At 35.8% G+C, this 20117-nt stretch overlaps 1 protein-coding gene across 4 annotated transcripts in view; it reads left to right on the top strand.

Annotated features, from left to right (window-relative positions):
* Positions 1-20117, top strand: part of SLC26A7 (solute carrier family 26 member 7) — a 157825-nt gene that overhangs the window by 60992 nt on the left and 76716 nt on the right. For all 4 annotated transcript variants that reach the window (XM_017965441.4, XM_078352719.1, XM_078352717.1 and 1 more), the window contains one exon: positions 19263-19427. In XM_017965441.4, coding sequence (XP_017820930.1) covers positions 19263-19427 — 165 coding nt within the window. The remainder of the gene's footprint in view (positions 1-19262; positions 19428-20117) is intronic.

Raw genomic sequence — 20117 nt, 5'->3', positions numbered from 1 at the left:
TGGTGTTAAGTCTTATGTTTAAGTGTTTAATCCATCTGGAGTTAATTTTAGTGTAAGATGTCAGGAAGGGGTCCAGTTTCTGCTTTCTGCACATTGCTATCCAGTTTTCCCAACACCATTTATTAAACAGGGAATCTTTTCCCCATCATTTGTTTTTGTCAGGTTTGTCAAAAATCAGATGGTTGTAGATGGGTGGCATTGCCTCCAGGGCCTCTGTTTTGTTCCATTCATCTATAGTATATCTCTGTTTTGATACAAGTACCATGCTGTTTTGATTACTGTAGACTTGTAGTATAGTTTGAAGTCAGGTAGGATGATGCCTCCAGCCTTGTTCTTTTTGCTTAGAATTGTCTTGGCTGTGCAGGCTCTCTTTTAGTTCCATATGAAGTTTAAGGTGGTTTTTTCCAGTTCTGTGAAGAGGGTCATAGGTAGCTTGATGAGGATAGCACTGAATCTATAAATTACTTTGGGCAGTATGCCATTTTCATAATATTGATTCTTCCTAACCATGAGCATGGAATGTTCTTCCATCTGTTTGTGTCCTCTCTTATTTCCTTGAGCAGTGGTTTATAGTTCTCCTTGAAGAGGTTCTTCACGTCCTCTGTTAGTTGTATTCCAAGGTATTTTATTCTCTTTGTAGCAATTGTGAATGGCAGTACGTTCTTGATTTGGCTCTCTTTAAGTCTGTTATTGCTGTATAGGAATATTTGTGATTTCTGCACATTGATTTTGTATCCTGAGACCCATCTGACGAAGGGCTAATATTCCGAATCTACAACGAACGAAAACAGATTTACAAGAAAAAAACACCATTAAAAAGTGGGTGAAGGATATGAACAGACACTTTTCAAAAGAAGACATACATGAGGCCAATAAACATATGAAAAAATGCTCATCATCACTAGTCATTAGAGAAATGCAAATCAAAACCACATTGAGATACCATCTCACACCAGTTAGAATGGTAATCATTAAAAAATCTGGAGAAAACAGATGCCGGAGAGGATGTGGAGAAATAGGAACACTTTTACACTGTTGGCAGGAGTGTAAACTAGTTAAACCATTGTGGAAGACAGTGTGGCACTTCCTCAAGGACCTAGACATAGAAATTCCATTTGACCCAGCAATCCCATTGCTGGGTATATATCCAAAGGATTATAAATCATTCTGTCTTAAAGACACATGCACACATATGTTAATTTCAGCACTGTTTACAATAGCAAAAACCTGGAACCAACCCAAATGCCCATTGATGATAGACTGGACAAGGAAAATGTGGCACATATATACCATGGAATACTATGCAGCCATAAAAAAACGATGTGCCTTTGTAGGGACATGGATGAATCTCAGGAAACTGACACACGAACAGAAAATCAAATACCACATGTTCTTACTCATAGGTGGGTGTTGAACAGTGAGAACACATGGACACAGGGAGGGAAGCATCACACACTGTGGTCTGTTAGAGGGGACTAGGAGAGGGACATTGCAGAGTAGGGAGTTGGGGAGGGATAACATGGGGAGAAATGCCAGATATAGGTGATGGGGATGGAGGCAATAAACCACATTGCCATGCATGTACCTATGCAACAATCCTGCGTGTTCTGCACATGTACACCAGAACCTAAAGTGCAATAAAATATGTATATATATATAAATTGATATAAAGTGATCTTTTGTATATATTTTATATATATATATAAAAGATCATTTTGTGCTAATTTTGTGAATAGTCTGTTTATATTTGTCTAATTTTTCCATCAGAGTTTTAGACTTTTTCCCCAAATTTTAAGAGTTCTTTATATATTATGGATATTAGCCCTTTTTCTTTGATAGATGTTGCAAATATTTCCTTCTAATTTGGCAATTGTTCTTTGACATTATTTTACTATGCAAGTTAAAAAATATGTAGTCAAATTTATCAGTCGTTTATTTTACTGCCCATTGATTTTGAGTCAGTGTTAGCTTTTTTCAACACTGATTTTATAGAGGAAATCACCCATTTTTTTTCTAGACTTCTGTGATTTAAGTTCATCTATTTCTTTTTATTATAGTTTCCTGATCATTGTGAAGTTTAAGCTCGTATATGGTGTGTGATACGGATATAATTTTATTTTTTTTCTAAGTGGCTGCCTAGTTGTGCCAGCAACATTGATTAAAAAGCCCACCTTTACCTCCATGACTTAAGATATCACCTTTATCATTTCCAAAGGTACTTACATCAATTTTGGGACTTTCTATGCTATTCCACTGTCTTTAAATCTATTCTTATGAAAGTAGTACCCTATTTTATGAAGACCCTATAGAATGGTTTAATGTAAGGTAGGACTAATCAACCTTTGTGGTTTTAATTTTTATGTGTCTTCTTGGCTATTCTTGCATGTTTGTTTTCCTTATGAATTTTATCACCACTTGCATAACTGTACAAAAAAAAACCTTGCTTATATTTTTACTGAGGTTATATTGAACTGACATCTTTACGATGATGAGTTGTCCTGTTTAAGAACAGAGGGTGCCTTTCCTTTTATTCAAATCTGTGTCTTTCAGAGTGTTTTAAAATTTTCCTCCTACAGGTTTTGCACATTTTTGTCAAGTTTATTCCCAAGGATTTAATATTCTTTGTTCCTATTATAACTGGGGTTTTCTTTACCATTATATCCTCGGGGTGGTTATAGTTTGTGTCTTTGAAAGCTATTGATTTTTGTATGTTAATTTTGTATCCTGATATCTTACTGAATTCTTTTATTATTTGAATTAGTGTTAGTATTTATTAATTTGCTAGAATTTTTGAGAGATATTTTTATTTCTTCACAAACTCATATGACTGGTGATTTTTCTAATCCCATTGCACTGGATTTTGCAACCTCTATTACGATGTTAGATAACTGTGAAAATAGTGGGCATTCTTGCCCTTTCATGAGCTTACTTAAAATGCCGTTAACATCTCCACAAATTATAATGCAGTCCTTGTAAAAAATTTCTCTTTTGTCATGTTAAGAAATTATATATTGTGTTCTATTTTTGTGTTTTTAATAGAAACTAGAAAAAACGTTGAACACTGCTGAAGCTTTTTCAGCATTTATAGAAATAATCTTACTTTTTTTCTCTCAAAATTACTATTTTTTATATTAATGGGTTTCCTAATATTGAATCAACTTTAAAGTGCAAGAATAAATGCCAGTAGGTCATAGTCTATTTTATTCTTAACGTGATGTTGGATTATGTTTATTAATTTTCTTCTTGAGTATTTTGCATCATTTTTCTTCAGTAAGACCGGGCTGTAGTTTTCTGTCTTGAGCTGTCTTTATCATATCTAAGTGCCAATATTTTATTTTCTTTTAATGTCCTTTCCCAATGCTCCAAAAGTGCTATACATGTTTAAAAGCATTGGAGGTTTTGTAGAATTCCTCTTTAAAATAATCTGTTCCCTGGTGTTCTTTTGTAGGATAACTTCTTAATAATCTTCTCCAGTTTTTTTCAGTTTTAGCAGTCTAGCGCTAAACCAATCAAAATTGGCCATCTTTATTTTCTTGGAAAATTATATTTTTATCTATCTTTTCAAATTTATGTATATGTTGATCTTTAAAGTAATCTGTTATAATTTTTTAAAAATTTATTGTTTCAATGTTTTACTCTTTGATATTTTCTATTGTTACATTTGTGCTTTTTCCTTTGTTCTTGATCAAGTTAGCTAGTGCTTTTTCTATTTTGTTACATTTTTAAGAAAACCAGGACTTTGAAATAGTAGGTCTACTTTTTTCCTATCTCTACATCTTCTTTTATCTTTATCATTTCTTTCTATTTACCATTCTTTCATTGCTTAGTTGTTCCTCATTTTCTATTTATTCCATCTAGGAATTTAATTTATTTGTTATACGTTTTTCACTTTTATTGATAAAAGCATTTAGTGCTATGAATTTTCCTATGCTAACGGAAATGTATTCTGCTGATTTTGAGATATAGTGTGTTTTGCTTGAATATTTTTTAGGATTAAAAATTCTGTGATTTCAGTTTGTATTTCCTCCTTTATCTAATAATTAAGAGGAGAGTTTTTCATTTTAGGTGGTTGGGTCTTTTTGCTTTTCAGTTTTGTCAATAATTTCTACTGTTATTTTATTGCAGTCAGGGAGTATTGTTTATAGTAGTCTATGTTACCTAATTTATTAATGTTTTCCTTGTAACCTAATGAATGATCAATTTTTATGAGTGTTTCATGAGCACTTGAGAAAAAAGATGGCCCTGATTATCAGAGTGTAAAGATCAGTATATAGCTATTAGGTTCTTCCTTGTCACTTTTTTGTCTTTTTGATCTTTCTTGCACTGAGAAAGGGGCATTCATGACTGTAGGCTGCCTTCACTAGAATAGTGGTACTGTAGTGGTTTGATTATCTCTTAGGTAAGCGATATATGTTTGTGTCATAAATGTAAGACCATCCAATGTCTCTCACTCACTGCCCCTCAGACAAAATAATTTCTGTCTCTATTCTCTGTTACCATTTGATTTATATTGCTAGTATAAATAAAGTGCATTTATACAACCACAGTAATGTAATGTGACAGTTTCTGTGTTATACATAAATTCCACGTATTTAGAATGTACAATTTGATAAGTTTTGACATATATATATATTCATGAACCCATCATCAAGACAATAAGAATATCTGTAATTTACAAAACTTTTTCTTGTTAGATTTTTTTTTGTAATTCTAACTAATTTTTGTAATTGTAATCCCACTCTTTTAGGTCCCCTCCTCATTCAACAGCAACTGCTTTTTGTCACTATAGGTTAGTTTATATTGTCTAGAATTTTACAATAATGAATTTACTGTCCCTTCCTCCCTCTCTCTCTTTTTTTGATCTGGCTTCTTTATCTCAGCAAAACTTAATTTTCTTGATATAATAGATTTATTGCCATGATTTTGTAACAGTAGAAACTCTTGTGAATAGAACTTAGGCAATTTCTGACAGTTGAATATTCAGTGACAAATGATTAGTGTGACAAACTTTTTGTTTCCAGTTCTACCATATATTTCTAAGGTATATTGTCTCATAAGAAAGTCTTTTAGTGGAACTGACACAGTTTTGTACTATTAGTAATACTTTACACAAGGAAAGGAAATTTTTTCTAGCTAGCAACAGTGAAAACAGTAGCAGCCAAGAAGGAATTGCTTGCACACTCACAGTAATGAAATGTTAATTTCAAGGCAAGGTGGAAACTTCTAAAATGCCAATATCAATAAGCATTTCTACTGGGGATACAAACATATAATAAAAGTCAATGCACTTTAAAAACCATTGTTCCCTTCTCCCTGTAGCTTTTATTATTCCCTGTGATGGGCAGTTTGCCTATTTGTTCTTCCAAGAACTGAGAGGGGTCTCGGATTGTCCCCTGCCCATTCATCTCTGGGAAATTTTCCCAAGCTCTACTTTTCTGAAGCAACCATAGGACGAGATTTCTGCCATGGGGAAATCTAGTTTGGCTCCTTTGTTCAACAATTGTACAAGTGTGAGGTGACACAAGGTGTGATCTTGTCTTATGACACTACTGCATTCTGGACACACGTGGTCTTATGTCTTCAAGGATATACAAAGACAACTGCAAACCTAAACAGAAGATTCTTCACTTACTTTTGGTGTTGTGCCAAACATTTTCTTGCATATATTAAATAAGAGTATCAGAAGTATAGGAAGGACACAAGATGTAAAACTAGTTTAACCTGCCTATTCAACACATCATACTTACTCTTCTCAGAAAATCATCAGCTTCATTCTTTTGTTATGCAGAAGGACAATCTGAAATCTCTTTTGATGATGTTTCACTGTTTTACCACCATTACAGAAGAAAGTCATTACTCTGTTTAATCTAAACCATCCCAGCTATGTTTGTACCTGGCAAAGATAAGAGGTAATAAACTTAATCAGTTAGAACTATAACATTCTTAAAATTATAAGAAACTCTCCTCATGTGCAAAAATAATGATATAATGATATTTATTAGCCTAGTATTTGCCAAGCTCTGTTCTAAGCTTACTACATGTATTCATATATTCAATCCTCATTGACATTTTAGAAATAAGTGTCCTATTTTCCTTATTATATAGTTAAAGATAATGAAGGTGAAGGGATAGAGTTTGGCTCTGTGTTGCTACCCAAATCTTATGTTGGATTATAATCCTCAATGTTGGGAGACAAACCTGGTGGGAAGTGATTGTATCTGGAGCATGGGGGTGGATTACTCCCTTGCTGTTCCTGTGATAGTGAGTTCCCATGAGATTTGGTTGTTTAAAAGTGTGTGGCACTTCCTCCTTCTTTCTCTCTGTCTCTCCTGTCACCATGTGAAAACATGTTTGCTTCTCCTTTGCCCTTTTGCCAGGATTGTAAATTTTCAGAGGCCTCCTTGGCCATGCTACCTACACAGCCTGTGGAACTGTGAGTCAACTAAACCTCTTTTCTTTATAAATTACCCAGTCTCCAGTAGTTTTTTATAGTAATGTGAGAATAGACAAATAGAGTGACTTATTTAGAATCTTGTAATTAGGAATTAGCACAGTAGGAGCTGGACTCCAGGATACACTCTCTTAACTGCTGCTATGAAGCTTTCTAAACTAATGTTGACAAAGGAAGCGAGGAAACTTAGTATCTACTTCTAGGGCCAGGCATTAGGCTAGCTCTTTCCCTTATTTTACCTCACTGATAATAGTGGCCGCCTGTGCACCAGGCCTGTGTCATGTGGCAGGACTATGTTCTTGGCTCCATAACTGTGTGTCTGTCATTCTCTGGTCACTTGCATGACTTTTCTGTGTCTTTTGAGGTTCAGCTCAAATACAGTCATCTCAGAGAAGCCTTCCCTGGTCGGTCTGGACATGCTTAAATGTGATTCCTCCTAGTGTTCCTGTATGACATTGCTCATGTCCTATGTCATAGGGCTTCTCAATCTACCAGGAAATATATATATATATATAGTTTACATATTTGCCTCCTTTTCTAGACTGTGAGTCTCTATAGAACAGAGACTGTTTGTCTCTATAATTCCAACAGCTGGTACTTAATAAATGTGAGTTGATTAAATTGAAGAGGAAAAAGGTCAGTTAAATGTTAGTGGCATCACTACATTAAATAACCAAAATTAAATTGAGGATTTTTTTTCATTTTTTACCAGAAGATAGGGAATGTGTCTGTATCTGTTTAAATTGTAAAACAGTTCTTGATAAACAAATAGTAATAAACTTAATACTTCTCTAATTTGCTCATGTATTTTGTTAGATCCATCTAGCTCAAGTGTGGGGACCTAGTCAATAAAGTCTCCCCACTTTTCTTATGAATACCCCCACACCTGATGAAAAACAAAAAAACAACTACTCTACAACTCCTTACACCTCTGTGTCTTTTGATAATATCATGCTTCCAATCATCCCACTTTATGACTATTGTTTTCTTTAGATCATATTTCTTAGGCAAATATGAAATCAGAGGAGTTGAATTGTCTATCCCTAGCGGTTCTGACCCTCATTATATCTAAACTAGAGGCTAGTTTTTTCTTGGGTCTGATAACTGAAAAGCTTATGGTGCCCCCTTCAACCATGTAATTCCAAATAAATATGATTCTAAAGTCCAGTGAATTTCTGATATATTCCACAAAATTCAGATAAGCATTTCCTGAACGTAAGTTAGCTTGTGAAGTAATGTGTACTTGGCTCATCTCTGCTCTCCATTACTGCTCTGTCTAGTTTAGGTGCCTTTGTCCTTTTTTCTTTACTATTTCTGTTATACTAACACTTTAAATGGCCATTCTGTCATGAGATCAGTCCTACCAAAGTGGAGCTCTGATGTTTGAGCCAGTGTGCGGCATAGTTCTTGGCAAGATTAGGTGTTTAATAAATGTATGGAAAAGTGATGTCACTCACTCCTGTGAAACTCCCTTTTCACTGCTTTTATAGTGCACTATATTCTGATTTCAAAATGTCTTGCTTTATTATCTGTTACTCCCTTTTGGCTAGTTTTGTTCCTTCTCAGCTTGCTCTGAACATATGCCATGCTATCCTGTTTGATCCTCATACTCTTCCCTCTTTTTTGAATGCTTTCTAATGGTTTTCCTCCTTAAGTGTCAGGCTTACAATTTTAACCCTCTCCAACAATATTCCCTTCTCCCTCTGAAATCCAATGGCACCTGTTCTACTTCTCTCTTTTATATGTGTGGTTTATATCTTTGTCTTGTTGTGGTTACTTGCACACATGCCATACTTCTAAAACCCAGCTGTTTGGTGCTCTTCTTAGAGCCCTTCCTTTTCCCCGTGCTGATGTATGCAGGATTCAGAAACTCTTCGTGAATAGCACACACTTTGGTGGGAAATTTAGACTTACCTGAAAATCCCGTGGAACAGATGGAGGGGGTTTTCTTTTCTTTCTTTCTTTTTTTTTTTATAACGTTCACTTTAGGATGATTTTAGATTTGCAGAAAAGTTGCAAAAATAGTACCCAAAGTTGACATATAACCCACACAGTTTCCCCTATTACTAACATCTTACATTAGTATGGTATATTTGTCACAATTAATACACCAGTTTGATACTTTATTTCCTAAAGTCTATATGTTGCATGCAGATTTCCTTATTATTTTTTTCTTGAGACAGGGGCTCATTCTGTTGCTCAGGCTGGAGTAGAACTATGCAATCATAACTCATAGTAACCTGGAACTCTAGGGCTCAAGTTATCCTCTCGCCTCAGCCTCACAAGTAGCTAAGACTACAGGCACCTGCCAAGCCAATTTTTAAAATGGTAGGCCAATTTTTAAATTTTTCATAGAAATGGGGTCTCACTGCATTGCCCAGGCTGATCTCAAACTCCTGGCCTCAAGCCATCATTTCATCTCGGTCTTCCAAAGCACTGGGATTATAAGCATGAGCCACCATGCCTGGCTGTTAATTTTTACCTAATGTCTTTTTTTTCTCAAGATTCCATCCAGGATATCACATTACATTTGGTTGTCCTGTCTTTCTTTAGTTTCACCATTACTGAACATTGCTGAGACTTTTTAAATTGTTAATGATCTTCACATTTTTGAGGAGTTCTGGTCAGGTAGTCTACAGAATGTCCCTCAATCAGGATATGTTTGATATTCTTACCATGATTAGATTGGGGTTATACATTTTTAGGAGGAAGAGGTGTGTGTGTGTGTGTGTGTGTGTGTGTGTGTGTAATTGTGATAAAATACACATAACATAAAATTTACTATCTTAATCATTTTCAAGTATGTAATTCAGTAGTATTGAATACATTTACAATATTTAGTGGCCATCACCATCATCTTTCTTTACAATTCTTTTCATCTTGTAAAACTGAAACTCTATGCTCATTAAACAAGTGAGTCTCATCACATCATAAACTATAACAACACTTATCATTGTTGTTGCTAACTTGATCACCTGGCTGAGGTAGTGCTTGTCAGTTACTCTATTTTCTCCCTTTCCATACTGTATTTTATGGAAATAAGTCATGAATAGCCAACTCTTAAGGAGTGGAGGTTATGTCAAGTGGGGAATTAATGAGTGGGGATTCTCTACATAAATTACTGGAATTCTGCACAGATTTGCCTATTCTCCCCCATTTATTTATTTAGTCAATCATTTATATTAGTTTGGACTCTAGGATTTTTGTTTTATTCTTTGGTTATAATCCAATACTACTTTATTTATTTTGCTCTTCAAATTGTCCTGGCTTTGGACATTGGGGACTCTTTCAGTTGGCTTTGTGTCTGTCCTTGATATGCTTATTTGTTTATTTACTGTTTTAACACTTCCTTATTTTCTGGCACTACAAGATAATCCAGGGTCATATTATATATGTCCTGCTCCAGTCCTAGAATCAGCCATTTCTCTAAGGATCTCTGGTTTCTTTTATTAGAGAAAGTTGTTAGACTTTAAGATTTAGATGGTAGGTATGCTTATTGCTACCAGGATGTTGTTGCTTCTAAGGCTTTTTATCTGATAGAGCAATAAAATATTGTATGCATATTAAACATAATATAGTTACGTTTAATTATATAGCAAATCTTATGAGGCAAATCTGTGTAAAATTCCAGTAATTTTGCCTCTTAATATACATGCCTGAGCCCACACACTCAGGGCTCTTGAGATCATAAAATATGTTACATATATTAATTATATTATGTATAATGTATATGTATGTAATCATATCTATATGTATTTATGTGTCCATCTATGCCTATGTTCAGTTAAATATGTGTATATACTTAGATCTCCAACCTTAATTCATTACCACATTGATCATTCTAGCTTTTTGCCTTGTTTGACTGAAACCTTCCCCTCCAGCAGTGAGAATCTGGCTCCCACCAGCCACCATCCATTTGCTTAAGTTTACAATTCCAGTGTATATAATATATAATGATATATTGCAATATAATACATATTACAATTACAGTATATTTGCAGGGAGTGGATCATTATGAGTACAGGTCTGCAGCAACCTCAATTCTTGCCTCCTCTGAAGAAAGAATTCTACTGAGGTGCATATGGCAGGAGAGACCAAGGCAAGTTTTAGAGCATGAAGGAAAAGAAAATGAAGTACACTTGGAAGGGGATCAGGTGGGCAACTCGAGAGACCAAGTGCACTATTTGACCTTTTGACCTGAGATTTTGGATGTTGGCATGCTTCTGGGGTCTTGCATTCCCTCTTCCCTTGGGATGGGCTGTCTGCATGCATAGTGGCCTCCTAGCACTTGGCTGGGAGAGGAATGTGTGCAATGTATTTACTGGAGTCATATGCATGCTCATTTGAGGTGTTTTTCCCTTATCACTCGAATGTCCCTGGGAGGTCATAAACCAGTTAAACACTGCCATTTTGCCTCTTAATGCAGATGGTTGGGCCCACTTGTCCAACTCTTAAGATCTTATTGGGAAGCTGCTGATCAGGTTTCAGGTGTTTCTATCTATTGGGAGACTTCCTTTCTCTACTGCTGGCTGGGACCAATTATTATTTTAGAGAAACCGTTTAACAACTACCTGACCATCACTTGATGGTCACCTGACATTCCAGGTTGGGGTGGAAGGGGCCTGCTCCTGCCCTGCTCATGTCTGACTAGCTACCTATAACATTTCCCCTCACAAGGGTCCAATACCCCATTTTTTTTTTTTTTTTTTTGAGAAAATGGAGAAAGTTCAGGTGGTTCTGTGAGTCTTGGCCTTTTACTAGCTGTCAGGGTGAGGTTGGCTCCATTGGATGGTGAAAGTGGTATCTGGCTAAGTCTAAGGGAGACGGGGGTGGGATTTTTCCTCTGTGTTCCACTGATGGGCAGTTTATGGGTCCCCTACAAAAGGGTGATTCTTGAATATTGGCAGGATGGTGTCCCTCACTGAGGATCTGGAGCTTGATGGCCTGAAGACAACAGGAGACAAATTGGTTTATTAGATTTAGAAGAATATGTTAAAATGAAATAAGTGGGTAAGGACAGCTTCTCGTTAAGATCTCAAGAGTTCAGCCAGTGGGCTCAAGCACGCCTCTCAAGAGGTGAAAGGGCAGAGTTTAACCGGTATTTGACCTTCCAGGGAAATTCAACTTGTAAGGGAAAAATGCCTCAAATGAGCATGCATACAACTCCAGTAAACATACTGTGCATGCTCCGCTCCTAAGTGCTAGCAGGCCAGCATGCATGCAGATAGCCCACCCCAAGGGAAGAATCAGGGGAGAGGGAACACAAGACCCCAGAAGCATGTCGGCATATAAAACCCCAAGTCAAAAGGTCAAACAGTACATTTGGTCTCTCAAGTTTTCTGTTTAGGCCCTTTCTAAATGTGCTTTACTTTTTTCATTCCTGCTCTAAAGCTTTCTCATAAACGTTCACTCCTGCTGTAAAACTTGCCTCAGTCTCTTTTTCTGCCTTATGCCCTAAGTTGAATTCTTTCTTCTGAAGCAGCAAGAATTGAGGTTGCTGCAGACCCATACCCATTCAGATTAGCTGTAACAGTGGTTGCAGAATTATTAACCCCTATTACCATGGGAAACAACTTTATCAGTTAGAGTCTAGTGTTTCTTTTTTGCCTTTAGTCTTCCAGACTCCTTATCACTCCTCCTGGGAGGAGTTATGACCTGGGAGGTTTATGACCTCCCAGGGACATTCGAGTGATTTTCAAAATTATTTATGTTAGCACATTCTTTTTGACACTCACTTCAGTGAGGCTGTTTCACCCATTTAGCGAGTCTGAAAAGACTATATATTATATGATTCCATTTAAACCACATTCTGTAAAATGAAGAACTTATAAAGTCTATAGAGACAGTAAAAAGCACAATCATTGCCAATGAGATTCTTCATCGTAATCTACATTTCATTCTGAGAACTCCTGACCTCCTAAATGATTTATATATACATATATAATTTATATTGCTATAATCATATTAATTATATTGTATATAATTTATATGTATGTAATCATATCTATATGTATTTATGGATATATGTATTATATATATATAATTGTGGAACATATGCAAGCACACAATTTACCATCTTAACCATTTTTATGTATGTGATTCAGAAGTATTAAATATGCTTACAATGTTATGTAACCACCAACTACCTCCACCATTTGTAAACCAAATAGTATTTGAGACAGTTCTCAATCGACATAGAAGTTTATTTTGCCAAGGTTAAGGACATGCCAGGTGAAAAGAACATAGCATCACAAAAATAGTCTGTGATCTGTGCTTTTCTCCAAAGGATTCTGTGAGAGTCAATATTTATGGGGAAAAGCAGGCTGGAGGAGGAAGAGGGAGTATATGGTGATCCACATGTAGCAAGGGAATAAGAGCAGTTAGAGGAATTATTAATTATTCATTCCTCTTGCCCTCAGTAGATCAGCACTTTACATATGATAAGGTGAACATAGAGTAGAAAAAAAGGAGATATTTAACCTTTTATCTGTAGCTATCTGCTTACAAACAGAAGGAAAGGCAGTTTCTTGCATGACTCAGTTTTCAGCTTAATTGTTTTCCTTTTGGCTCATTGAATTGAGGTCCCAAGTTTTATTTTTCTTTACACATCCATCTCCATAACTTTTTTCAACTTGAAAAATTGAAACTATACTCTTTAGATATTAACTCCCATTCCCCACTTCCTCTAGCCCTTTCTACTTTATGTCTCTGTGGTTTTGGCTACTCTAAGTATTTCATATAAGTGGAATCAGACAGTATTTGCCTTTTTGAGATTGGCTTATTTCATTAAGCATAATGTCCTCAAGGTTCATCCCTATTGTTACAGTTTTGGAATTTCCTCTATAAGGTCAAATAATATTTTATTGTGTTTATATTCTACATTTTGTTTATCCATTCCTCTATTGATGGTCACTTGGGTGTCCAGGTTGGCTGTCCTGAATCATGCTGCTGTGAATATCAGTGTAAACACACATCTTTGAGATCCTGCTTCCAACTTTTTGGCATTTATACCCCAAAATGGAAGTGTTGGACTATATGGCAATTCCATTTTTAATGATTTGAGGAACCATCATACGGCTTTTTCTAGTGGATATACCATTTTGCATTCACAGCAACACAGCACAAGTGTTGCAATTTCTACATATGCTTGGCAAAATTTGTTTTGTGTGTGTGTGTGTGTGTGTGTGTGTGTGTGTGTGTTTGATAGTAGTCATCCTAACAGATATGAGGTGCTCTCTCATTGTAGTTTTGATTTGAATTTTTTTGATGATATATGATATTGAGCATCTTTTCATGTTCTTATTGGATGTTTGTGTATCTTCTTTGGAGAGATGTCTGTGCACACTGTGAACATCCTTTGCCCATTTTTGAATCGTGTATTTGTTTTTGTTGAGGTTTAGGAGTTCTCTATATATTCTGGATATTAACACTTATCAGATATATAATTTTCAAATATCTTCTCCCATTCTTTGGGTTTCCTTTTTATTCTGTTGATAGTGTCTTTTGGTGCACAAATTTTTAAAGTTTTCATGAAGTCCAATTTGTTTAGGTTTTGGTATCTATGCTTTTCATGTCATTAAAAATAGCAATGCTTACTCTGATGTTATGATGCTTTTTCTCCATGTTTTCTCCTAAGAGTTTTATAGTTTTAGGTCTCATATTTAGATCTTTGAACCATTTTGATTAATTTTTGTATATAGTGTTAGGTAAGAGTGCAACTTCATTCTTTTGCATGTGGATATACAATATTCCCTGCACCATTTGTTGAAAAGACTGTGTTTTCCTTCATCGAATGATCTAATATAGTTGTCAAAATCATGTGACCGTGCATGCATGGGTTTATTTCTGGGCTATTTTATTCTATTGGTTTATATATCTTTTTTTATGCCAGTACCACACTGCTTTGATTACTATAGCTTTGTAGCAAGTTTTGAAATCAGGAAGTATAAATCCTTCAGCTTTGTTCTTCTCAAGACCTTTTGTCAGATAGAGGCTTTTCCTCCCACATCTATGTACAGCACTGAATTGTTTTCCTAAAGTCATCAGCAATTTAACTCTTTCCCCAAAACCTGAATTCACGACTCAGCATACAACACAGGGCTCTTTAACATATCATGCCCCACTCAAACAGCTTTTCCAATCACCTGTATCATTCCTCTTTATGGTCCCGATTAACAGTCCTCTTTCCCAACATCATCATTTCACATCTCTTTATGTAATCTTTTAGGGAGTGAACTGTGTCTTTAGCTCTGTATTCTGCAATAGTGCTGTGCCTAACTCTTTAGCAGGTATTCAATAAATCTTAATTAAATGAACCAATAAGTGATTTGGTATAATGTAAAAGCCAGATAGCAGACAAACCAACTTAACATAAAATACCTACTATATTCTATCCACTTGGCTAATATAATAGTTTTCTAAGACTCTTTGTTATTTTTAAATATTTGAAGGCTACTTGCAAAAAAAATGGCCTGAAATCTGAGAACTTTCAATTTATGTAGAACACATGGTGTTTACACAAGCATTGCCAAATAGTATTATTCTAGTGAATCTTGATAATGTATGTCAGAGGTTTTCAGCATTAGCCTGGAACAGCAGCATTATTACAAAGAGCTGAACTATATTGTGTGAAATCAATTTCCTCATGAAATATTGCATGGGCAGGTTTTTGGGAGTTGGCTAGGTAGATTAAGAATGTTATCATCCATACTGTTAGTATAAAGAGATGATGTGGCCGTTTATTAAGTAATTAGTTTTAAAAATCCTTGACATTGCTATAAAATTTAAATACTGGGTCTCCAACAAAATATTCTAGTGGAGCCCATTTCACATACTTCAGTTTGAAGATAAATGTGGTTCAACCTGCGGGCCCCTCTTGCAAAGCCTGTGTTGCTTTTGTCCTTGCTACCTCTGAGCTGTGTACACCAGCCTCTGTATGCCAGATTCCTAATTTCAGTGTGGATAATCTACTAAAATTTGAGTGGTGGGGAAAGAGGGAGTTCTTAAATCTCTCCTCCCCCATCCTCTGCTAGTTCCCCTTCCTTTCATACTTCTCTTCCTCCTTTTCTTTCTTAAGACATCTGCCATTGTCTTGGGTTATGAGAAGTTTGTCATTCAGAAGAGAGAAATTTCTCCTCAGTTAAACCTCATATGTTTTTAATCATCCTTCATATGCCCAATGGTTTGTATCAGAAATGAAGTCTTGAGGGACTTGACCTTTCAGAGTCAAGAACTCTTCATTTTAAAGATTTATTCTTTGCTGAGAGTTTTTTTTTTTGAAGTATAATGGTGCATACAAGTAGAATGTTGCAATAATATTTTGAGTCTTTAGATATTTTGGAAGAGGATAATTCATCTTTTCTCAGTTTTGTTGCCAGGTAGGATCCTATGTATTTTAACACTTGAAATGTTTGAACTCTTTTTATATCTTGAATTTTTCTGGACTCCTTTGTTTTTAACTTTTAAATTGTGTAAATGACAAAGAGGCTGCTACTAGAAGATACTGGTTTAGCTTGATGTGGTGTGGTAGGTGACCACTTAAGTTTAGGTAACCACTTAAGATTTGTTTCCCAGGGAGGGCAAATCATTTAACCCTCTGAGTAGGGACTGGAATTTAGGAAACAAGTGATAAACAGAAGGTAAAATGATGATGGTCTATATAAAGCCTCAAGATTACTTGGCATCCTGATGCACTTTCCAACATTCCAAGTATGCATAAATTCCATGTATGCACACTGGTTTCACAACTTCAAAGATCTGGATTACTTGTATTCTACATTTAGCCAAAATAAAAATTCAACTCTGGTTTTCATTGTACCTCAGTAATATGCTAATTTCATCCTCATGGCCTGTTAGAGTTAATGTCATAAGTTGGAACTAACTTATCGTTAGAAAAATACTTGGGAATAATTGGTTCAATGTTTTTTATAGCTGATTGTGTTTTCAGGATGAAAACCAATTGGCCACAAATCAAGAGTTGCCCCCCAAAAATTACCATGTTCTACTTGTGCCCACACAATTGATCCCTCAAAGCATCCCTCTTTGACAAATACAGTTGCTAAAAAAAATGTTAGTAGCAGAAACTGCTGCTTTGGCATCCTGAGTTGGCAGTAACAGATTGCCTGATTTCCACATTGGTGCCCCATATTCTTTTCTTTATTATGTATTGAATAAAAGATGGCTGCTAAACTGAAAACAGTTTATTTACAGTTCCTTCTGCATTAGATTCTTTAATTTTTACAGAATTAGAAAATATAGTGTGGCCCTTTCTCCATTTTCAAAACTGGTGACTGGTTTTCCATACTAGGTAAATATGTATGACACTCCCTGTTGCTCCTGCTACCTCATAGATTAAACATTTTACAGGTTTCAAAGGGCTTGCATGTATTATTTCTCACTTACCTTACACAACTCTACAAAATAGGGAAAATATTACTTTAATAATTTATAGATGATAATGAGGCTTTTAGAATTTCAGTGGTTTTCTATTGTCACAAACCTAGGATGTGGTAGAACCTAGATGAGAATATACGTTCAAATTTTCAGATTTGAGCCCAGGAAAATCCACTGTAATTCAGTTTCACAGCATTATTGCTTTGGCTACTGGATTATTGTGTTATGATCAAAATAAAGAAATAATATATTTTGTCATTTCTGCTCTGGTGGTACCAGATATTACTTTATATTTCAAATTTTCATTGCTGTGACCTCTTGATAACAGGAGATCTCATTGTTATCTTTCTCTCTGATTTCTTTATGAGTTAATTTCATTTGCCAACAAGACTTCTTTTTTTTTTTTTTGAGACAGGGTCTCACTCTGTTGCCCAGGCTGGCATGCAGTGGTGCACTCATGGCTCACTGCAACCTCTACCACCTGGGCTCAGCCCATCCTTCTACCTCAGCCTCCTAAGTAACCGGGACTACAGGCACTCACTGCCACACTCAGCACTAAGGCACTAATTTTGGAGTTTTTTTGTTTTTGTTTTTGTTTTTTTTTTGGAGACATGGTTTCACATGTTGCCCAGACTTGTCTCAAATTCCTGGGCTCAAGTGATCCTCCTGCCTCGACCTACCAAAGTGCTGGGATTACAGGCATGAGCTACTGCACTGGGCTTGCCAACAAGAATTTTAAACCTGGCCTAAGTATTATAATTAACACATTAAAAGGTTATATCAGCATGACCTATTTTGTTTCCATATTCTAGTACTTATACTTATGAGTAAAATTTAGCGTTACTTTCAAAATAGTAAATTTTACTTTTTGTGGTTTCTGTGACTGAGTTTACATGGTTGTATTAAGCTTGGACCATATTCTGATAGGTCTCTGGCAAAGGAGGAACACTGATCATTGAAGTATCAGGAGTTAGAAGAGGCCAGGTATAGTGGCTCACACCTGTAATCCCAGCACTTTAAGAGGCCAAGGCAGGAGAATTGCCTGAGCCCAAGATTTTGGAACTAGCTTGGACAACATAGCGAGACCCTGTCTCTACGAAAGAAGAAAGAAAGAAAGAAAAAGAAAGAAAGAAAGAAAGAAAGAAAGAAAGAAAGAAAGAAAGAAAGAAAGGAAAGAAAGAGGGAGGGAGGGAGGGAGGGAAGGAAGGAAGGAAAGAAGGAAGGAAGGAAGGAAGGAAGGAAGGAAGGAAGGAAGGAAGGAAGGAAGGAGAAAGAAAGAAAGAAAGAAAGAAAGAAAGAGAAAGAAAGGAAGAAAGAAAGAAAGAAAGAAAAAGAAAGAAAGAGAGAAAAGCCAGGCATGGTGGCATGTGTCTGTAGTCAAGAGGCTAAAATGGGAGGATCACTTGAGCTGGGGGATGGAGGTTGCAGTGAGACATGGTCATGTAACTATACTCCAGCCTGGGTGACAGAGTGAGACCTTATCCAAAGAAAAAAGAAAGAAAAGAAAAAAAAGAGTTTTATTGGTTCCTATCACCTTTTGCCCACCAAAGTTCAATGCACAGCCTCAACAGAGAGGTGATAATTCTGTCTGGTAATGAAATAGCTTTGAGTTGGAGGATGATGCTAGGGAAAGTAAGGAAATATTGAAGGACAATGATTTTTATACTGATTTCTGGACTTCTTAAGACGTATATCTTTATCCTATCTGTCTTTTGCTGTGCCCCATATACAAGTAAGTCCTAATGTATTCTTATTAAATATTAGCGCTTAATAATTATGCCTAGTGTTCCACTAGAACTATTGGAATGCTAAGTTTGTTGGAGTTATTTACATCCTACTCCTCAAGGTCATTGTCAAGGTCTGATTTTTTCATAAAAATTTTGCAACCTCCAGCATAAATGGGTTACTACTTGACCAAGTATCTGGTCAAAGAGTATGTTCCCATTTCTCAGAACCTGGGAGAATCTTGAGGAACGACTTTCTTCAATGCTTTTGAGGTTTTATACCTTCTGGGTATAAAAGAGTGAATCATGTCCTTTCCTTTTTACAATTTTTAGTTACAAATGTAGTAACACAAATTTGATTTTACTTCCACTTAGACCTATATATTAAACTAATTTGAGTATATTTCCCTTTTTTGAAACATTTGGGATTAGAAAAGATAAAAGTCTATATTTAGAAAAAATACTGTGTTACTTTTCACTGGGATACTCACATGAAAACCCAACAACATTTGAAACCTCTTGGAATCTAGCATGTGCTCAGGGAAACCAAGATATTGTATACATACAATGTAAGAAGCCTGTTACACATCAGTTCTCTATGATTCTATAAAATGAAAATGTGTCAGATATTAACCCCTCTGGGATCCTTGGAGAGTTTCATCTAAAAGTGTCATCTCACTCTTCCCTTCTCTTAGGTGGCCATGTTTGTGCTACAACTGGGCAGTGCCACCTTCATAGTCACGGAGCCTGTGATCAGTGCAATGACAACTGGGGCTGCCACCCATGTGGTGACTTCGCAAGTCAAATATCTCTTGGGAATAAAAATGCCATATATATCCGGACCACTTGGATTCTTTTATGTGAGTTTTTCATATGTTTTCATACATATCTTTTGAATGTGCAGGTTTCACAAAGTATAGTTTGATTAATTACAATGCTGAGATTTTTATCTGTATTAAAACAACTTGGGTTTAAATAAAACCTTGTAGGATATCTTGTGTAACTTAGGTATGAAACTAATTTAGTGAGTACTATCTACTAATTTTGGAAATGATTTTTTGTAACAAACAATTGAATATCAGCAAATTTTGGGGTATGATTAGAGAAAAATATAACTTGAATTATTTTGTGAGCTAGGTATTGTTGCTAACTTGTAATGGAAGCGATCCATTGGGATTATGGCCAAGTTTAACAACAATGCGCTCCACCGCATTCTTTCGGTATTGCAAACCCTGGTCTGGATGAAATCAGGGGCCTGGTTGAAATTGGTGGCTGGAGCCTCAGTAGCAGACAATCAGCTATTAAAAACCACCTAAACCTGAGAAAGAGAGCAGCATCTGGCCATTTGCAACAGATTTTTCTAACACCACTCCTTTGTTCTTGGGTTGGTTTTTGAAGTGTACCTAAAATCTGTAACTGCTCAAGAACTCACATCCTATCTGAGGTTTATCAAGGTGTGTGTGTGTGTGTATATATATATATATATATATATATAATTGCACTTTAGGTTCTGGGGTACATGTGCAGAACATGCAGGATTGTTTCATAGG

This window comes from Callithrix jacchus, chromosome 16, assembly GCF_049354715.1.
Source record: "Callithrix jacchus isolate 240 chromosome 16, calJac240_pri, whole genome shotgun sequence".
Lineage (NCBI taxonomy): Eukaryota > Metazoa > Chordata > Mammalia > Primates > Cebidae > Callithrix > Callithrix jacchus.
This window is presented reverse-complemented; position numbering and strand designations above follow the sequence as displayed.